General features: G+C 34.6%; 3 protein-coding genes across 3 annotated transcripts; all 3 read right to left on the reverse strand.

The window, feature by feature from the left end:
- Nucleotides 1–824: 824 nt before the first annotated feature.
- On the reverse strand, nt 825–1,211 carry LOC111382756. The gene has a single exon (XM_023006794.1). It carries the CDS (start codon nt 1,209–1,211, stop codon nt 825–827), a length of 387 nt encoding a protein of 128 aa, XP_022862562.1.
- A 2,360-nt stretch (nt 1,212–3,571) lies between these two features.
- LOC111382757 lies at nt 3,572–4,996 on the reverse strand. Its single transcript, XM_023006795.1, has 3 exons — nt 4,473–4,996; nt 3,974–4,211; nt 3,572–3,916 (listed from the first exon to the last, which is right to left on the reverse strand). Exons 1-3 carry the CDS (start codon nt 4,994–4,996, stop codon nt 3,572–3,574), a joined length of 1,107 nt encoding a protein of 368 aa, XP_022862563.1.
- Nucleotides 4,997–13,977: 8,981 nt separating this feature from the next.
- On the reverse strand, nt 13,978–17,702 carry LOC111382797 (probable dolichyl pyrophosphate Man9GlcNAc2 alpha-1,3-glucosyltransferase). Its single transcript, XM_023006837.1, has 6 exons — nt 17,136–17,702; nt 16,413–16,596; nt 16,197–16,304; nt 15,412–15,573; nt 14,730–14,982; nt 13,978–14,626 (listed from the first exon to the last, which is right to left on the reverse strand). Exons 1-6 carry the CDS (start codon nt 17,531–17,533, stop codon nt 14,190–14,192), a joined length of 1,542 nt encoding a protein of 513 aa, XP_022862605.1. The 5' UTR covers nt 17,534–17,702; the 3' UTR covers nt 13,978–14,189.
- Nucleotides 17,703–21,698: the final 3,996 nt, after the last annotated feature.

Here is a 21,698-nt window from a genome sequence, read left to right on the forward strand (position 1 = left end):
TTGACCGATAAGAAGATTGTTGGGAGAAAGTAAAAATTTCACGTTCTCAAAATCTTTATTTTCTGCTTGAAATTTTACTGCCACCAACATAAGTATTTATGTTTTTCTCTCTTCTTTTCTTTTCCTTTTTTTTTAGGATAGATAGAGATTACTTTGTATTGTATATAAAATTGAAAAGGGAAATTAAATTTTTAATAGGCCAAAAATTTGCATGATACCGTGATTTTTCCTTCCACAAAAGTCTCCTTTCCAAAAATCAAGAAATCAAGAAAACCATTTCCTTTCCTATTAAATCTACACGTGCCAATCCCTACACAAACTCCCACAAAAGTCTCCATTCCAAAAATCAAGAAATCAAGAAAACCATTTCCTTTCCTATTGAATCTACACATGCTAATCCCTACAAACTCCCAAAATCAAAGCAAGAAAATAATATTAAAATCAAACTAATTGACAACTCTTATCAATCCCCAAAAATCAAGGCAATTAATTATTAAAAAAATGCTACTTTATCTCTCCATCAACATCAAATCATTACCAACTAAGAAACAATATGTCTTCATTCAACTAGTGCACATGTGAATTGATAGGAAGAATGTATATTAACTTAATTAATTATGAATTTAGGTACTATCTTCCAATGTCAAAAATATGAGCCAAATATGCATGATTAATCACGAGCTATCTAACGAGCCCGATATTGATATACTTATACTTGCTCTATCAAAATTTATTATTATTATTTATTTATTTTATTTTATTTTATTTTTTTGGCTCTACAATCTCCCCACATTAAATGTTTTCGTCCTCGAAAATTACCTTAACTAATCGAAGAGTTCTGGATACTTGCTTTTAAGCTCATCTTCCTTCTCCCATGTTGACTCGTCCAGCCCTTGATTACGCCATCGCACCTTGACTTGTGGAACTTCTCTATTTCTGAGTTGATGCACCTTTCTGTCCAAAATCATTATTGGAATTTCTTCATACGACGGGTCCTTTTGTACTTCCAAAGTTCGGTAACTTACGACATGGTTGGGATCGTGAACATATTTTCTAAGCATTGAGATATGAAACACATTATGCACTACTGCCAGTTCAGGTGGTAAGGTAAGTCGGTAAGCCACACTACCAATCCTTTCAAGAATGTCAAAAGGTCCAATGAATCGTAGTCTCAACTTCCCTTTCTTTCTAAACCTCAACACACCTTTCATTGGTGCTACTTTTAGAAAAACTTTATCACCCAATTGGAATTCTAAATCTTTTCTTCTAACGTCAGCATAACTTTTCTGTCGAACTGCGCTGCCTTTATTATTGCTCTAATCTTATCAACAGCCTCAACTGTTCGTTCAATGATTTCAGAACCTAAAATTCTATTTTCCCCGACCTCATCCCAATGGATAGGGGACCTGTACTTTCTACCATAAAGTGTTTTATATGGGACCATGCCTATAGTGACTTGAAAACTATTATTGTAAGCAAACTCCACTAACGGCAGGTGTGTCTCCCAACTACTGCCAAGGTCCAAAACACATGTCCTCAACATATCTTCAAGAGTTTGAATGGTTCTTTCTGATTGTCCATCCGTTTGTGGATGATAAATAGTATTAAACTTCAATTTCGTCCTCATGGCTGCCTGCAAACTTTTCCAAAATTTTGATGTGAATCTCAGATCTCTATCTGAAACAATGGTGACAGGAACTCCATGCAGTTTGACTATCTCTCTGATATATAACTGTGTGAGCTGTTACATACTAAAATTTACTTTGATAGGCAGAAAATGGGCTGATTTTGTCAAACGATCAACTACTACCCAAATAGCATCGTGTCCTCTTGCTGGCCTCGGAAAGCCTACCACAAAATCCATCGCTATATGTTCCCATTTTCATTCTGGTATGTCCAACAGGTTCAATAAACCTGATGGCCTTTGGTGTTCTGCCTTAACTTGCTGACAGATAATACATTTCTCCATGAATAGTCCAATTTCTCTCTTCATATTTCTCCACCAAAATGTATTTCAAAGATCTCGATACATTTTTGTACTGCCTGAATGCACAGCATACGGGGTAGAATGAGCCTCTTTCAATATCTCATTTCTTATACTTTCATCTTTAGGTACACACAACCTTCATTTAAAAGTTAACGAGTTATCCACAGATACCTCAAATCCTATACGTTTGTTTGTACCAACCTCAGCTTTTATCTTCTGTAGAAATGAGTCCTTATCATGTGCTTCCTTGATTCGATCCTGAAGAGTAGGTCTAATTATAAACACTCTTATTCTCGCTGTAGTCCTAGTTGACGGAGTGATAACTTCCAACCTCAGCTTTTCAAAGTCCTGTATCAAGTGTTCTTGCACCGTGGGTAAAATTGCTAATTGTGATCCTGTCTTCCTGCTTAGGGCATCTGCAACTACGTTAGCCTTACCTAGATGGTAATGGATTGTACAGTCATAATCTTTCACTAATTCCAACCATCTCTTTTGCCTCATATTTAGTTCGTTCTGTGTGAAGAAGTATTTGAGGCTCTTGTGGTCTGTATCAATTTCACATTTCCCACCATAGAGATAATGACGCCATATCTTTAGGGCATGAACCACCGCTACTAGTTCCAAGTCATGCGTTGGATAGTTCTGCTCGTACTGTTTCAACTGTCTCGAAACATAAGCAATCACCTTTCCATGTTGTATCAAAACACAACCCAAACCTTGTTTGAAGGCATCGCTATAAATTACAAACCATCCGAACCATCAGGTATAGTCAAAATAGGAGTTGAGACTAGTCTCCGTTTAAGTTCTTGAAAACACTTCTCACATTTTTTCGTCCACTAGAACTTCACACCCTTTCAAGTCAACTGAGTCATCGAACCTACTATTTTTGAGAAACCTTCTATAAATCTCCGATAATAGCCGACCAATCCTAAGAAACTGCGAACTTCACTTGCACTCGACAGGCTAGGCCAATTAATTACCGCTTCCACTTTAACTGGATCTACTTCAATTCCTTGGGCGGTAACCACATGACTAAGAAAACCTATGCGATGGAACCAAAATTCGCACTTCTTGAATTTGGCATATAATATCTCCGTCCTCAAAGATCAAGTACTATTCTAAGTTGTTCCTCATGCTGCTTCATATCTTTGGAGTACACAAGTATATCGTCAATAAATACTATGACGAACTTGTCCAAATACTGATGAAACACTCGATTCATTAGGTCCATAAATACCGCCGAAGCATTGGTCAAATCAAAAGGCATGACAGTAAACTCGTAGTGCCCATAACGAGTTCTAAAAGCAGTTTTTGGTATATCGCTTGCCTTGATCTTCAGCTGATGATACCCAGACCTCAAGTCGATCTTCGAAAACACCAATCTTCTATTCTTGGTAGGGGGTATCTTTTTTTGATAGTTAAATGATTCAATTCTCGATAATCAATGCACATCCTCATACTCTCATCCTTCTTCTTCACAAAAAGTACTGGAGCTCCCCAAGGAGATACACTTGGTCGAATGAATCCTTTTTCCAGTAACTCCTCCAATTGTAACTTCAATTCTTGGAGTTCTTTCGGTGCCATTCAGTACAGGGCTTTAGATACTGGTGCCACGCCGGGAACTAAGTCAATAATAAATTCCACCTGCCTATCTTGTGGAATGCCGGGTAGGTCTTTTGAAAATGCGTCTACAAAATCTCGCACAATGTTAATATCTTTAACAGTTGTCTCGACATGTTTGGAACCGTTGATATTAACTAAGAATCCCTGACATGACTCCTTTCTCAACATCCTCTTCGCTTGTATATCCGATACAAGACGAGGTAAAGATTTGAACTTTGCTTCAAAGAAATGGAACTCTTCCTCTCCCGACCTATGAAATAATACTTCTCTTTCATGACATCGAATGGTTGCATGGTTGAGTCCCAACTAGTCCATGCCTAAAGTAACGCCAAAATCGTTCATCTCCAAAATGTATAAGTCTACCTGTAGTATTTTCCCATCAATCTCTAATTTCATAGCCTTAGTCATCTGATTAGTGCAAAGAGTTCTTACTGAAGGGATGCTAACCTCTAATTCATTATTCGTTTTCACATGTGCAAAGTTAGACCTAACGACGAAGGATGCAGAGATAAATGAATTTGTAGCCCCAGAGTCAAAAAGTACGTAAGCAGGTACATCAGATAATGATAGGATACCTGTTTCTGTAATAATAGTGTTAGACCTAGTGCCCAAGAATGTAAAATTTAGAACATAAATAAATATTCTAAATAATATTACAATACTTGCTATCACACTATGATCTTGTTACGCCTCATGCTAGTTTAGTGCAAAAACTCAGGTCTTCCGATTCTTGTTCTTGTCCTGATCATCATCTTTCTTCTTTAGAGGTTCTATACAGTGTAAGGCAATGTGTCCTAGCTTACCACATCGAAAGCACGTGTTCTTACCAAATAAGCATTAACCATTGTGGAGTTTATTAAACTTAGGACAAGGTGGAATAATCCCATTTGTCCCACCAATACGAATTCCTGTGCTCGGTCTTTTATTCGGCCATCTACATCTATCCTTGCTATGATCATTCCACCTTCTTTTTCCCAAGGACTCCTTGCTTTGCTGGGAATACTGTTCAAATGTAGTCCTTTGATATGAAATAGCATGAGCCCTTTCCAACATTTCACGATATGAAGCGAAACGGTGAGACATAATGATCATGCCGATCTCTGGTCGTAGTCCATTCTCGAACCTCCTGATTTTCTTAACTTCCGTATCCACCAAGTATGGGGCATACCTTGAGAATTGTTCGAACTGCCTCTCGTAATCAGTAAGTGATAAGTTTCCCTGTCTGAGCTGTCGAAACTCCGATTCCTTGAAAACTCTCAGAGCCTGTGGAAAGTACTTTGCCATCACTTTATCCTTAAATTGTTCCCAAGTTAAGTTACGCTGTTGTTCTTCGGTCCTAGTACGTGAGATTGATTCCCACCAGTGACCGGCTGCTCCAACCAACATGAATTTTGTGCATAGTACCTTCTGTGCGTTTGTACAAGAAATGTGTCGAAAAATGCGCTCCAGGCCTCTAATCCACTCTTCAACAACCAGTGGGTCAGAATCACCGTCGAATGTAGGAAGCTTGTACCTACGAAACTGCTCAACTACATAATCGCTCCAGGAACGAATGGAGGTGTATCCTGCTGTGGCGGTGCATTTTGTGGTGAAAGAGCTTGATTTTGTCTGGTCAACTCTTGTACCGCTTGCAACAAGTCACGCATCAAATTTGTATGGGTAGGTGGGACCATTTCCTAAAAATTTAAGTTATTCGTCACACACCAATACTAAATCTAACATTTATACCTATATATCATAATTTAGCGAGTCAACAAACGGTATGTCTTGAAATTTAAAAGTAGGCAATTTAAAATATTTAAATTATGCAAAAAGTTAAAATAAATACGTTTTCTTACTCTTTTACATACCTTAGAATCGTCAGAGGGTGGTCGAGTGGTGGTCGTTGAGTGCCAACAATCTCTTAAATTCTTACCTTCTTAATAACTTAAATATATATACATTACATCATATCTTCAAATTTTATTTTTTTTATTTGTTTATTTTGTCATAAACACATTTACACCATTTATGTATCATCGACAAAATCTTACACCGACATAAGTAACTACAACTTATTCATATGTCTAAAGTTTTGCAAAGACGTCCAAGGTGTTTACCATATCTCTATATATAAACAAATAGACTGGAAGTAAAAAATATACAATCTTAAATAATTTAAAGATGTAAATTAGCAAATATCTCTTACCAATATGACAAGAGATATAATTAAAATATTAAATTAATGTAATTTGGCCTCAAGTACAGACTGGCAATGGTTTCAATTTCAACATGAAGTAATGGTTTTTAATGGAAAATGAATGAAAAGAAAATAGAGAAGTCATAGAAATGTGCAAACACACTTACATACAACTATATACACACAATCAATAAAATGAAACTGTAGAGAATTTAAGAATTGTTAATTATAGCATTGGGGAAAATGGTCAGAAATTAAGAATTCTATATTTACATTATACAAATCCATACACGTATACATGCACTTACATACTCATGGTCACTCACAGGATTTAACAAATAATATTAATATGCAATATATAATTAACCACCTATTTAGTTTATTAAGTTAATATAACTTTGTAACGACCCGCGTCTCTGTAGCTAAACTGTCACCTTTAGGTGGACTTTGCGCCCACTTACCCCTCACGACTTTCTGTCGTGTTCCTCAGGATTCGAACTCATGACCTTCCCCTAAAGTAAGACTTAAGTTGAATCCTGATACCAATTGGACAAGTATTGGTATCAGGATTCAATTTAAGTTTTACTTAAGGAGAAGGTCATGAGTTCGAATCCTGAGGAACGCGATAGAAAGCCGTGAGGGGTAAGTGGGCGCAAGGCCCACCCAAAGTGGATAGTACGTAAGCTAATGATTTGGGTACAGAGACCCAGGTCGTTACACTAGCCCTTAAGATCCTATTTTGGACTGCAGCAAGGGCAACAACAGTGCTAGAGTAGAAGAATGCAATGAATGAGTTAAAAGACATAAGTGAAGAGACTTACAACTGGTTTCTTGAAAAACTCCTTCCCAGTGGACCAGATCCCTTTTCGAAGAGCATTCGAGATGTGATGTTCTTCTTAATAATTTGTGTGAGGCATTCAATTCTTCCATTGTTGTTGCCAAAGACAAGCCCATCATCTTGATGCTAGAGAAAATTCGGCATCAACAAATGATTAGGATGAATGCAAAAAGGAAAGCAGCACAAAGGTGGGATCATGCATTCGGGCCAAGAATTGTGAAAATCATTGAAAAGGCTAAATCTGAAGCAAGATACTTGAAAGCAGACTATGCAGGCAACCATAAATTTGAAATAAGCAGCAGAGACGATTTGAGGTGAAGCGTTGACTTGACAAAATATGGATGTGCACGCAGAAAATGGCAACTCACTGGAATACTATGTCCCCATGCAATATCAGACATACTTTCAAGGGATATTGGCATATATGAGTACATCGACCATGGTACAACAATGAAACATATCTCAAGTGTTACTCCCCGGTGATTCACCTGATGTCATGGCTTGAATTGTGGTCAGAATTGGGAAAGCATCCTCTCAATCAACCTCAGAAGAGAAAACAGGCTGGCAGACCCAAAAAGATGAGGAAGAGGTCACAGGCAGAGCCACCTGCAGGAGTTAAGATGGGAAGGACTGACATGAAGATGACGTTTCAATGCTGTGGAGGGTCCGGACATAACAATAGAAGCTGTAAGAGACCACTACCTGACGAAGGTGGTTCACAACAACAGTCTCAACCAACCACACAAATAGAGTCCCAAGAAGATACACAGACCAGATCAGCGAAGGAAAAGAGAAAAGTACATTCAACGGAAACCTCCAAGTCACAGACAAAGAAATCCAACAATAGAGGATCGAAATCTTGAACATCATGTGGTTTCTCTTGTATAGTTACTTACTTTTTTAGGAAAATACTATGGTTTTTTGTCAACTGAACTGGAAATATGTGCTTCCAATGCTGTTATTTTGTAGATGTAACTGAAATTTCTGGTGAAATTGTTGAATGTGATGATAATGTTGATGTCGAATTTCTTACATTATGTTTCTGCTGGTTGTCGTTAGTTTCTGAAATTGTATTCGTAAGATCTGATAGGCGATTAGGAAATATGTGAAAATGTTTGATACTTCCTATGAAAGTATTATCAAACGTTTGGTACCTTTACTGAAATATTTTTAAAGGTTTGGTATTCTATCTGAAACCATTAGAAAATGTTTGGTACTAATTATGTGAATCGTTATAAGGTTTGGTACATATGCTGCACCTTCTGCAGAAAAGTTTGGAGTGTAATCAGATCTTTTACTTTCGCATTTTACATAGAGGCCAAGAAAAGATCGTTATCATCTATTAAGGCAGATTAAGTACAGGAAAAAAGGGGCACTTCATTTCAAGTAAAAAGACACAGCACAATTTTTCCCTTTTACATATGTATTTCACAACATCTAACACATGGCTCCATGCCGAAACCTTAAACTCAAATTTCTGGAACTAAATACTAACATCCTACAAATTAACCCTACATACCTAGGAACAAACCCATTTTGCAAACACGCCACACACAAATCCGAAGAGCCAAATCTTCCACACATTTGGTCTTGTTGCTTGAAGGGTGTTGATTTCAGCTTCCATTTTCCTCCTAGCTCGTAATAAACCAGGAATCAGTTCTTTCAATCTCTCACACATTGGAGGGTCACACCACATAAAAAAAGTGCATCCACCCACATCTTGGCTTCGAAGACAAGTGAGAAATCTTCTTCCCGAGTTTAGGTTTGTCCACGAGGTCTTCATGTGCACCGAAAAACCACATCTACATACATTCAACTCCATGTGCGTTCTGATTTTTTTTTACTACCTATGAGAGAGAAGGTAGGAGGTAATATGGTGGTAAAGAAATTGAGTGAAATAAACGGTGAAGTATATAATATGAAAGAAATGTGTGTAATGCCCATATTGCCCTTCACTTATTTGGAGAAAATTCTTGAAAATATCATTAGAGGGGTCAACTAATGGTTTTGACGGTCAAACAAACGAAAACCGTCATTTAGACTAGTCCTACTCATTTTTTAAAGGTTTGGTATCTCCGATGGCACAAACTAAAAGTTTGGGGAAAGTCTGCTAATAAACGAAAGGTTTGGTACCTCGACTGCAATTTTCCCTCAAAATTTATCTCCTTTTTCTTTAAGACAACAATTACCAATATAATATGACTCTAAAAACAAATCGATTGAATAAAATCTTCTAGTACATATAGATGGAATGACAGAGACGTGATAAAGTCTTTAGCAATAGTGCTGTGGCAATATACTTTTGAAAGTATTATAAATTAAAAATTAAATATTTGGCCCTATAACCATAAAAGTGCTTTTGTATTTTTATACATTAATATGTATTTAGTTAATTTTAAAAGAATGTAATTTACAGCATTTAGTAAGAGCTAAGTGTTTTTTCAAAAGCTCAAAATTATGACTTCTCTAGAACGGGTTTTTTAATCTATTTTTTAGTCAAAAAGTGAGCTTTAGTCAAATAGCTAAGAGTTCTTTTAGAGTGGAAATTACACAAAATCATAGTTTAACTATTCAACATTCTAAAATCAGATGGAAAGTTATATATTTCAAAAATCAGAAATTTTATTTTAATCAATTTTTTTATAAAATAAATATTTTATTAATATACTCCAATATATACAACTTACAAACCATAATTATCTCTATCAACATTTCTTCACTCTTTCTATCCCTTAGAAGCAACCCCCTGTTCTTCACTCTCTCTCTCTACCCCTCAAGATGCCGCCGCCCGTCACCATGAAGATGCCACCATCGGAACAACACGACGTAACGTTGAGGACCAGAGTAGCAGCCGGCAAGATCAAATCGTCACTGAGCGTCGATGATCTGAGCCGCGACGCTCAGTTCGCGCGACACTGCCCGCTTTTTGGAAGACTTTCATTCCTCCAATGGTGTACTGTAGGTGGTGGCGGTCGCATGTTTGTGTGTTGATTTAGGTTGTGGTGGGGTGATGGTTCAAGCAGTTGCGAACGGTGGTCACAAGTGGTTTTGAGGCAGTTTATCGAGGTGGTTTGGTAGTGGTGGTGATGGTCAGTGGTGCCGGGTGTTTGGTTGTGGCAATGGTGGGTGGTGGTGCTATCGTTAGTGGTTTTGCGGTGGTGTCGCATTTGATTTTTTTTTTTATTTTTTTTTTTCAACATTGGTGGCCAAGTGAGGTTTGAGTGAGCAGAGGTGTGTTTCTGATTTGTCAAGTGTATATGGATATGATTTTGCAATGGTGGTGGTGGTGATGGGGCGGTGGTGGTGCGGTGGTGCGAGTAATGGTGGAGGTGGTTTTTTTTTTTTTTTGTTAGAGCAGTGGTGGTCGTTTGTGTTTTCGTGTTATTGGGGAGTTTGGGAGGTTTTGGTGCTAGTGAAGTTGGCGGTGGTGGTGGTGGATTTGGCGAGGTAATAATTGGCGGTGTTACAATGGGTGAAAAAGAGTGTTTGTGACCAATTATATTATGATCAATAAATTTTTAATTTGTAATCGCTAAATAATGTGGCCGAATCTATGACTGTGACCAAAATTGTAAGTTGTGACCTAAAAATTGTGACTATAACTTATAATTGATTAATTATGATCGAAAAATTAATCGTGACCAATAAAAGTTTTGATTCTGTGATTAGTGAATAATCTGTGACTTATAAAAAAATTTATTTGTAACTAAAAAATAATGTGACTTATAATTTTTTTAATTTGTGATCAAGGAAAAAGTTGTGATAATTAAATTGAGAAGTTGTGACTAAAAATTAATTTGTGACTAATTAATTTTTGGATTTGTGATCGATGAACAAATCGTGACATGCAAAATTTTTGAATTGTGATCATAAAATAATTTGTGATATAAATTTTTTTATTTGTGACCAAAAAATAATAAGTTAGTAATTAAATTGTTAATCTGTGACCAAATTGTATAGATCTGTAACCTTAATATATTTAATTAATAAAATGATTAATTAAATAATTAAATCAAAACAAATTTTAATAAAAAATCTGATTTTTAAATTTTGAAACTTGCTTTCTTAATTTTGAAATATGTCATACATGGTCTTTTACTTATGAAAATTTCCCTTTTTTAGAAGCTCAAAATAATGACTTCTCTAAAATAGGTTTTTTAATCTATTTCTTCGAGATCCAAGCAGTATTCTATAAAGTGCGTCTAAGCAATTTTTTTTTTTTTTTCAATTCCTAAACAGCTAAATTTTTTTCTTCCTCTCTTTCGTCTTTCCTAAGTGATCTTTATTAATATTTTTAATTTTCTCCTTTTTTTTCTTCCTAAAAGCAATTTTTATTTTACTTTAGTTTATTAATCATTTTTTTTTTTTTTTTACTTCTTAAAAAACTTTTCATTTGACTTTAATTTCAAGTTTTCAAAAGATTTTATCTATACAAAAGTTAATAATGACTTTAACCTATAAAGAGGTAAATAAGATTTAAGCTACAATACTATTTACAATTATATAATTATTATATTGAGACTCATTATTTGTTGAAAACTTTGAAAGTATGTATAAAATTCCTATAAATCTATTAAGTACAGTTTGTCTAATTGAAAATTGAAACTAAGAAAAATAGTTTAGTTTTCGAATTTTGAAAAATTATATTATTGACTAATTGTAGAAATTAATAAATAAATATGAAATTTATAATTTCAAATATTTGATATGTATTATTTTCATTATTAGATGATTTTTAAAATGATTACAATTCTAAAATAATATTAAAAATAAGAAAACAGTTTTTTACGCCTATGCCTTGTCTAGGCTCGCTTAAACTCGTAAAATTTGAAGTTTTGCCTCCACACTTTACGCTTTTAGACTTTAGACCAAACATACTCTCCGAGCATGTTTAGCATTTAAATATTTTTCTTCTAAAAAGGTGTCCTTACCATGTGAAATGAGATCTATAGATGTACACAAAAACCATGTATCAACTGCCTAAATCATCAATCGCCAACGAGTGTCACCTCCAATCTAGCACTCAAAATTACAAAAGACACACTACAAAAATATATTTTGAGCATCTCTTAGAGTTAGTTAAGAGGACAAAACAGGAATTAACAAATTCATTTACCTTCTCAAATCTTAAAGATTTAGATAAGGTGATTTCATGTAATACCAAAAGGTTCAACATTCATATATCCTCGCTGACTAGATAAGAACCGTCCGAAGTAATTATTTTGTCAATGACACTTAAAGATCCAAATTAATTGGGAAATGAAAAGAAACCAACTTGAAATGCAGAGAAAATTGACTTTTACTTTCAAGAAATTTGCTACACTGACAGGGAGGAATTGACAATAGGGATGGAGGCAACTTTTTTTATGAAATTTTTTATTCACACGGGTCCCACACGCATGTGAGAGGATATCAAAACTTTTGTCAACAATTTTCGATCAGCTCAACTTAATTCTAATTTCAATAGGAACTGATTTCTAATTAATGTGGTTTTGGTGTATTCCTCCTCACCTGTTGACATGCATGGCCTCAAATTCCATTTTCCCATGTTTTAAATACAGATTCTATTCAATCAATCTAGCAAACCACGCGGGGTTGGGGAACCCCCCCCCCCCCAAAAAAAAGGGTATCCTCATGAAAGTATCAAAAATTTTCTGGGAAAATTGGAACAAAAAGGCAGTTATTGCTCTATTTTGTAGATTTTCAATTGGAGTATCTTAGCAACTTTTGGACCAAGGAAACGTAGCAGTTCTAATTCTACCTCTTGCCAAATGTTTCATTCGCTCTCAATTCTGTCTTCAGTGATAGTACCTTGTTTGGATCTATTTTAATTAGGTCTTGAAAAAAAAAAAGTACTTTGAAATGGTAATTTTTTGGGAGGAATGTGTAATTAAAAAAATTTTGAATTCACGTATAATATTATTTTATTAAAAAATGTATGGTTGAAAAGAAAAAATATATATATATATTAAAATTAAAATGGAGCCAAGGGCTAAATTTTTTAATGGGAAAACTGCAACATCGATCCCTAACCTTTTCGTTTTTTGCAGACTTTACCTTAACCTTATTTTGTGTCAGTGAAAGTCCCTAACATTTCATAAATATGCACTTGAGATCCATCTAGACGAAAACTTTCCAAAACACCGTCAGTTGATAGGGAAAATTAAAAAATCAACATCCAATAAAATCGTTCAAAACACCATTCAAAAATACCATCCAAAAAGGCATCAACATCCAATAAAGTCACGATAACCAATAGTTCAAGGAATTTTCCCAAATCAACTGACGATGTTTTGAACAATTTCCATTTAGATGGACATTAGGTGCATATTTATAAAAGGTTAGGGACATTCGCTGACACAAAATAAAGATTAGGGTAAAATCTGCAAAAAGCAAAAAAGTTAGAAACCACTGTTGCAATTTTCCCTTTTTTAATAGAGCTTAGGTGGCAAAAAGGTAAGCTCAGGCACGACAAATGAGGGTCTAGGTTTTTTTTCCCCAATTTTTTTAAGGTTAATTAAATTAAGCCCCTATTTGATAATCATTATTTAAAAACTCTTTTTCATATTCACAAAATAAAATATATTGTACATAAACTCAAAAAAAAATTCTATTTTTTAATCATACATTCTCCTAAAAATCACTATTCTAAACATTGTTTTACCAAATAATGACCATCAAACAAGGGCTAGTTGAACAAAATATATATTATTAGTGATCCTAAAATAATACTAAAAACAGAAAAACACCTAGGCTCGTATTGAGGCCTGACTTTGGTGCCTTGCCATGTCTTGCGCTTTTCAAAACCTTGATGTAAAGCGAGTTCAAGTTGGACTGCGTTTGGGGTGACCAGAGTGGGCTTTTTCCTGGCCCAGCCTGGCCAGCCCACGTATGAAAATAGAAAGACTAAGCACAGCCCTGCACCCAATCCATGTCGGGCCAGACGTACCACCAAGCCCAATAGAAAAACACAAACCAGTAACTAAAGGCCCAGGTTAGCCTTGAGAGCCAAACCCAGCTCCCTTTACCATCTACATGCACAAAGTTAATTGCTATTCCAGTACCTATAGATGTCTATTAAGCAATATGGTCAAACTCAGGGAAGGTAGGTGTAACTAATCAAAACATTTTGCTCAATCAACCAAGTCCAGAAGAGAACTGCTTGGTGTACACCAAGTTCACAGCCCCCTCACACGCTGTATATTTTATTTGCAAGACTCTCATATGAGGGGACTATACATTTGTACAGCACTATGGAATAACCCAGTCCAGAAATTACCCACCCATCTGATGCTAACTAGTTTCATGCAGCTACAAAACATGGCCAAAAAGAAAAAAGAACCCCAGAAAGAGAGAAACAACATACATTAGTTCAATTCAATCTGATGTCAGCATAGAAGAGTTAGTATCAAATTTTCGATAAACAATTTAGATGGGATAATTATAATGAGGTCAAACATTGAAGAGTAGTTTCTAAGTCACCTGAGCAATGTTCAACCCCGCAAACTTCTCCGAAGAACTCAAAATCTACAATGCCTAGAAATTTTCGTGCTCTAAAAGAATTAGAGGCTCTTCTTCTTTATATCAACTTGATCCTGCTTAGATAGTGCACACTGCTTTGAATTTGAATATATAGAAATCAGTACAAATTGAGAAAAACTGAAAAGCATAATTATGGCTTCAAAAAGAAAAGGATACTTCTCTGGAGGAGTTACGGTCATGTAGATGATATGAAGAATAAGAGAGGAGGTAAGCAGAAGAGATTGTAATGTGGAACCGAAGAAATTATTCTCTCTTGTATCTGTTCTTCGACCAGGAGCATAGTACAGAAGGACGAATAGACCATATAGAGCAATATATGGAAGAATCAAATCATCACGTCCCAATAAAGGGAACATGGAGAGCAAGGCATAATATATTAACCACCGAAAAATAAAAGGCTCTTCAACGGCCAAAAGGCTTGCCGGCAGAAGTGGCAGCAGGATGGATTTCTCATGTACTGTAACATTAGCCACCGATTGTGAACAATCATGTCCAACGATACCAATAATACAAAAAAAAAAACAGACAAAATGGAGGAAAAGTTGGATTGTTCTACGTACCTTGGAATGAGAACAAGTAGAACGAGAAAGAACAATTCAGCATCCCATAAAGGAAACTCTGTTTGGTTGGTAACAGTATAAGCTGAATCATTGAAGGCAGAAATGTGGAAATGGTTGCAGCAAGACTGAGAAGTTTCAGCAATTGTGTGGCGAACAATCTCTTCCACTTCACGAGGATCGAAGTTGTACACCAAAAATTTGCCACATAATCCTCATATATTCCTCTCTCAAAGGGGGCTAATCGAGAAAGAACCTGTTCCAAGTATAAAGCTGAAGAATAAAACACTAACATAAAAATAATTTCCACAACTGGTCTTTAGAATATGAACTGTCATCTTGTAGAGATTCTTTAAAAGGAGAATATATCATAATAAGAACTAAAAGTTCTTTTGGAGGATCTAATGTCCATGTGCCAAGGAATTTCACACCATATCCATCTACCCTGAAACAGATACTTTGCTCAACAAGCCTTATCTCTGCAGGCTTTATGAAGAATGCATGCGTATTTTACCAGAAACACGGTATCTAACATTCTGATTTTTACTATATTAAATATTGGAAGTGTTGAACCTCAAGAATACGTTCTGAGAGATAGAGTAGCAGATAGGACTCAAGCAGTAATTACATTTACCCAACTTAATAATAGGAAAAGGATTTTATATGTCAAACCATGAGATTTTACCTCCAAAGAAGCATCGGCAGAATAAAGATATGGCAACCACACAATAGCAAAGGTTCCCAATACCACCAAACCAAGTTTTGAGATCTCAAAGGCTGGATTTCGGCGCCTAAGGCATTTGCCCAAGAGATACCCAAAAAATGCAGGTGCATAATATGCACTCATCTGTACAAAGCAAAATACAAATCTGATATGTCAGGGAGTGAAGAATACAATTTTTTTACAGCGTAGGTAAAATAACAATGCATAATCTTATTCATGACAGTTCATAAAACGTAATGTTGAGCTCAAGACACTGAACAATTCAACTTCATCACTTGGGATATCTTCCACTCTGAAACTCTGTATGATGATAAAATAAAAATAATAAAATAATAAATAATAAATAAATTATTAATGCAATAATTTACTGCCCCATTAAGCCCCCATTTGGCCCCCATTTTTTGAAATAAAAATGGGTAGAATAGTATTTTTTTTGAAAAATGAGTGGTTGAAAAAGGAAGAAAAGTTTTCGGTTTACGTGTAATATTATTTTATGAAAGATTGTGTTATTGAAAATAAGAGAGAGAAAAATGAAATATAATTTAATGGGGGCTAAATGCTTTGTCCTGTACATCACCACTCTGGTAACTCACATAAGTATTTAAAAGAAACTAAAGTGCAATGCACACAATGGTTTATACTGTTAAGAGTGACTCTATATACACAATATGACACCACAAATAAAATTTCAAGATGAAACCTAACTCCAAGATGCTATTTCACTTAAACAGTGAGTAGAAAGGCACCTGTTTATGGTTGAGAGCAAGGCTGAAGAATACAGAGCCAACAAGGTCTCTATCCGAAAAAATTGCTGCAACAGCCGCAATCGTTAACCCCAAGCTAATACAATTGTACTGACAACAACAAAGTGAAAAATGAACTTCCAGAAGGGGAAAAAAAATGAAGCACAAACGTGTAACCCAATTAAAATATAACTTTGCCTGACAAAAAATTCATTCCACCTGAAAGTGGCCATGATCAATCAAAATGAGACATGGATTTAATAAAACCATTGCAATGTGCCAAGCCATGCTACTTTTCTCCCCGATTGGCTTCTTAGAATAATACGCAGTTACAAAATAAAGAACTGCTGGAAAGAATATCAGCAAATCAGATGACAAAACTGTCCACCTCATCAACAACTTCCTACATAAAACAGCAAAAAATGGATACTATCAGGTTTATTGTTCACTTCTCTAATTGCCAATAGAAGAGTAAAGATTGCTCCATAAGTTCAAAGTTGAATGCTCCTTTCCCCAAGTCATGTTTCAGAAATGTCTTTCTTGGGAGCCTAAAAATCTAATGAGAATTTGCAAGCTCTAAACAATTATGAATATGGTCAGTATTCAGATAGCAAATTCATTAATATTAAATCCATTGATGAATGTAACGAGTATGTAGCTCAAACTGACTGCGATATCTCCCCAGGAGTTTTTAAATTCATTTTGACCTCTTAACAAGCTGGTAATTCATTTTCTCTGCAAGTTTAGTTTCCTAAGAAGTAAAATTCAGAAAGTTCTAATGTTTCCAACCGGACAGACAGCACAAAAATAAAAATCATAATTAGAAAATAAGGCGATTCAAAGGATTGAAAAACAGAATAAAATAAATATTCAAGAAAAAAATAACTAACAAATTTAATTTCAGCAGCAAGAGTATGGACATAAAATGAAAAATTAACATACCCAATGTAGGACTCATAGCCGCGAGAAGTAAAGAGCGAAACCGACGACGGATCGAAGAATTTCAACAACAGGCCATGGAGATAGCTCTGGTAGGCGGTGAGAGGGGGATAATCCAGGCCCCAATAGCTTAGGTCATTGGTTGAGCTATTTCGATACCATTCTTTCACCGGTAGATTGATGGTGATCTCCATCCAGTGCCGCTGAGCCTCGTAGTCTCCGAACTTCGGCGGTGTGGCGGCGCCGGAGTAAGGGTGGATCGCAACGGCGAGGCGAACCACCAACGCAAAGAGGCTGATGCAGACGAACGTGGATTTTGTACCCCGACAAGTCAAGAATGCCCATATGTCGGATTCGGGTTCGGATTTGGTTGGTTGGTTTAGCTTCCTCTTCTTTTCCATTGTTATTCGCAAAGAACGTCACGCCTCGGATAAAAAGCGCCGGCAAATTACCCGCTTTCACACGAATCAAATCCGATTTAGCTGTGACCCGTTAAACTTCGATCTACACTACAGTCTACAGATATTGAAAGTGAGTTCATTTTTATCAAGGATTATGCTACTTTTAGTTAAAGCCTTTTATAACACAATGAGCAAATTATAAGTTGCTAAAAATAAGTGATGAATAAGGGAATAACAATTGTGTGTACTTAATAATAATATTTAAATTTAATTAATATGTCATTAAAAAAATTAAGCTGTTTCCCGTCATGCATTAAGGCTATAGGGCAATATATTCGTACAATAATAATAAAAGAGATTGTGTTCCATGTATATAATAATTTATATAATTGTTTACGTACACATAATATAACGAAATATGATTGAGTCAGAATTTATTTAACTAAACTATAAAAAAAAACAAAAACAAAAGAATCCTCATATTTTTTAACTCCGTTATATACAAGTAGCATTATACTATTGACAAAATAACATAGGTGATTATTGTTGTACCCTCTTCAAGCAATGCTACGGGAATTTTCACAAAAATTTTACAGGATTCAACATGGCACGGATTCATTGACAGATGACAAAAAATGAAAATTGTCTGCAAATCAGGTGTTGCTATAGGGATTATGTGAAAGAATCTTTGTAATTAGGGAATTTTCCTATCCTCTTCAATAATCATTGATGTTATTATCGTCAATAATATGAGTTCGCTAATAACTCAAGGATAGTTTATAATTTCTTTGCTTTTGATTTTTAATTTTTCTATTTATAATTCTATGGACAAATAAGTTACTTATTCAAAATAATATTTTTATTTTCAGCGTAAGTGTTAAATTTTTATTTTTTGATATCCTATATCGAAGATTTCTTTGTACATTAAATATATTAAAATATTTATCTTTTCAATATTACTAACTGAATATTCTAAATTTTAAACTACAGATTTAGTTGTTATTTAGTGATTGAAGGAACTTTTTGTAGGTAATTTTTAAGTTTTTTTACTACTTATTGACGTTAGAATTACAATCAACTAATTTTTCTCACCTGAGCAGGACTTTCTCCTCGTAACCTCTCTGATTTTAATGTTTAAATTGGAGCAAGAGATAAAATTGCTATTTGGAGAAAGATATTTGAATTTGCATGCCATCATTTCCTAAAGGGAAAGTATTTCTAGTTTTTCTTGGAGCTTTTGGGTCGTCTAGAAAATGACACGTGACAACTATTTAGCAGTGGGCAGGTAATTGATTCCGTTATGTATTATTTGATGGTTTGGAAGTCAAACTTTTCCGAAATACTCACGTGTGTTAAAATAACGATTTTTGCCGAGGGGATGGCTCGCCTTATCTCTTTTGCGAGCCTTCTCCATTTTAGCTACCCTTGCGCCTTCAAACTTCATCTGAGGGATTGAATTTGTCGGATAGACTTCTTAGCTCGACATCAACACAACTCCAATTAAACTGTGGAAAACTATGAGTCAATTTACTAAAGAAAATTTGTTATTAATCTTAGCCCATATTTGAGCCCTATTATTTCAAAATTTATTTTTTGTCAAATTTATTTTCAATCACACATTTTCTCAATAAAATAATTTCACACGTAAACCTAAAATATTTTCTTACATTTTAATCTTGCATTCTCCAAAATGTCACAATTATGAAATCTATTTATTCAACAAAATGGAGCTCAAACAAAGACTTATTATTTCGCAATGAATATTTTTACTTCATGATTTTTTTCAGCGTTAATATAAAACTTTGTTGAAGAAAAATATTACCAGACGTTATTGAAGCGTTTTATTTAAATTTTGGTGGCAACTCCCTCTACAAACCTAATTACAGGCAAACTTCATGAAAGATAAACATTGTAAGGGTTAATTCCCAACAGCCATTGAAAGAAAATATGCTTAAAGTGTACTCGCTCATGGAACCAAGACTTGCATGGAAGCTTCTTTTGGCATGATTTTGGTGTTGACTGGTGGTGGCGGCTCGGCTCGACCTCGCTACAAGTCGAGCTCATGGCTTGTTTATAACGAGCCGAGCTTATGCTTCACTCGTTGCTTAAGGGCCATGCTCAGCTCAGCCCTTGAGCTCGTGGGCTGAGCCGAGTTACGGCTCGCAAGCTTGTGATTTTTTTTATTTTTTCTGTGACAGATCAAACCCTCTTTCTTTATTCGAGCTGGAACTGGTTGAGTAAAAAATTGTACACAAATAATTTGTTACGTGTACAATTTTTTAAAAACATTGAAAACAGTATTATAAAATAATAAATTTTGATTAATATGATTAAATTAAATGTCACTTACCTGAAGGCATACAATTTCAACATATTTATCTTGCAGTCATTTTATCTGTACTAAAAGCAAACTCTGAACTTATAATGCAAACCAGGGGTATTAATAGGTCTTTTGTAATTACAAAAATCACGGCCTATCTTCGTTCGTACTTTCGTCAGAATTCAATTATTTTTTCTGAACTTTTTTTAATTGTTTTGTTATTAGGCATATTATGACTAAAGTAATCAATTAATTCAGCAGACAATGAGCGTGGACTTGCATCCGATGTCTGATTATATGCGGTAAACACTACTATAGGAATATACTGCATTTGCATTATATTTATTCATATTAATGCCTTCAAATAAATTTAATATTTCAGCGTTGTCTTTTTCAATATCGACGAGAGGAGTAGGTGTAGAGGGTACTCGACTATAATTGAGGTCATTTTTGTATTTATGAAAACCCTTTGCAATTATATAAAGACGTTTAAGGACTATCAACTAGTGAGATAGTACATTCCAGATAAAATATTCGTAGAGTGATAAAGATTTGTCAAAAAAATTTTAACTTTTAAATCTAAAAGCCTATCAGATTTATTCAAAATACCATCATCGTCATTTCTAAAATACCTATTGTTATAAAATTCAGTTATTAAATGTTCAAATCCTTCGCATAATATTAATAACAAGTAAGTGGGTCCTACATGTGACATTCCAAAACCTTAGTAAATTTATAATACATATTTATCCCTTCTATTGTAATGTACATTTCATGTAACATAGTAAAAAGTTATGTTAATAATATTATAACATTATGATAAGAATTGAATTAAGATTTTGGTTAAAAACCATGTGGAAAAAAATTAAGGGAATGAAGTGGCTACCCTGTATAAATTACATTACCACTCTAAATACTTGAATAACAAATGGTATAAAAAGTTAAGAATGAGGTGGCTACCCTACATAAAGTACATTGTCATTCTAAATACTAAAATGACAAATTGTATAGTAGGTTGAGAATGAGATGACTACCCTACATAAATTACCATGCTTCTCTAAATATTAAAATGATAAATGATAAAATAGTTTGAGAAAATAAGTACATCATAGTAGTGGCCTCGAATTAGTCAATATAGTAATGGTATCCCACAAAGTGGTGGAAGCCCGAAAATTCTGGATACGTTATCCACATGTGGACTTCTTTGACATACGTGCAATACCGACCATCTTCCGAAATCATACATTCGCTCGAGGTAAAGTCAATGTATTCAATAGTAATCACCATAATCTTTTTGTATTTGAATAAGTAATGAAAACAATGGGCCCCAATTATAGATGTTCAACTCTACTCGTGTGTGCAATATGAGAATTTCAATATGTGAGCTCAACAATCAATTACATCAATTTGGTGTAAAATCAATAATATCAAGCATTATCCAATGCAATGTCAATGGGTAGAATCTTGGATCTATAATTAATTTGAAAAACAATAAGTAATCTAATAAACATAATTGTAATAAATATGTTTGGAATAAAAATGGACATAAATTACTCACCTTCAAGTTGCAAGAAGATAAAAGTGTTTTCTTTATGAAGTTACTTGACTTCAATTTTTAAATTGTTGTATGTTTTTCATTTTCTCTCCTTCTCCCATATTTATAGTAGTAATTGAGAATTAAATTAATAATTAATTTATCTTTCCTTAATCATTATTTTGCCACATTTTATCCTATTATGTCATTTGTCATTTTATTAAGTGGCAAGGCAATTTATGTAGGGTAGTCACCTCATTCTCAAACTATTATAGCATTTGTCATTTTAGTATTTAGAGTGACACGATAAT

Source organism: Olea europaea, unplaced genomic scaffold (genome assembly GCF_002742605.1).
Source record: "Olea europaea var. sylvestris unplaced genomic scaffold, O_europaea_v1 scaffold256, whole genome shotgun sequence".
NCBI classification, from domain to species: domain Eukaryota; kingdom Viridiplantae; phylum Streptophyta; class Magnoliopsida; order Lamiales; family Oleaceae; genus Olea; species Olea europaea.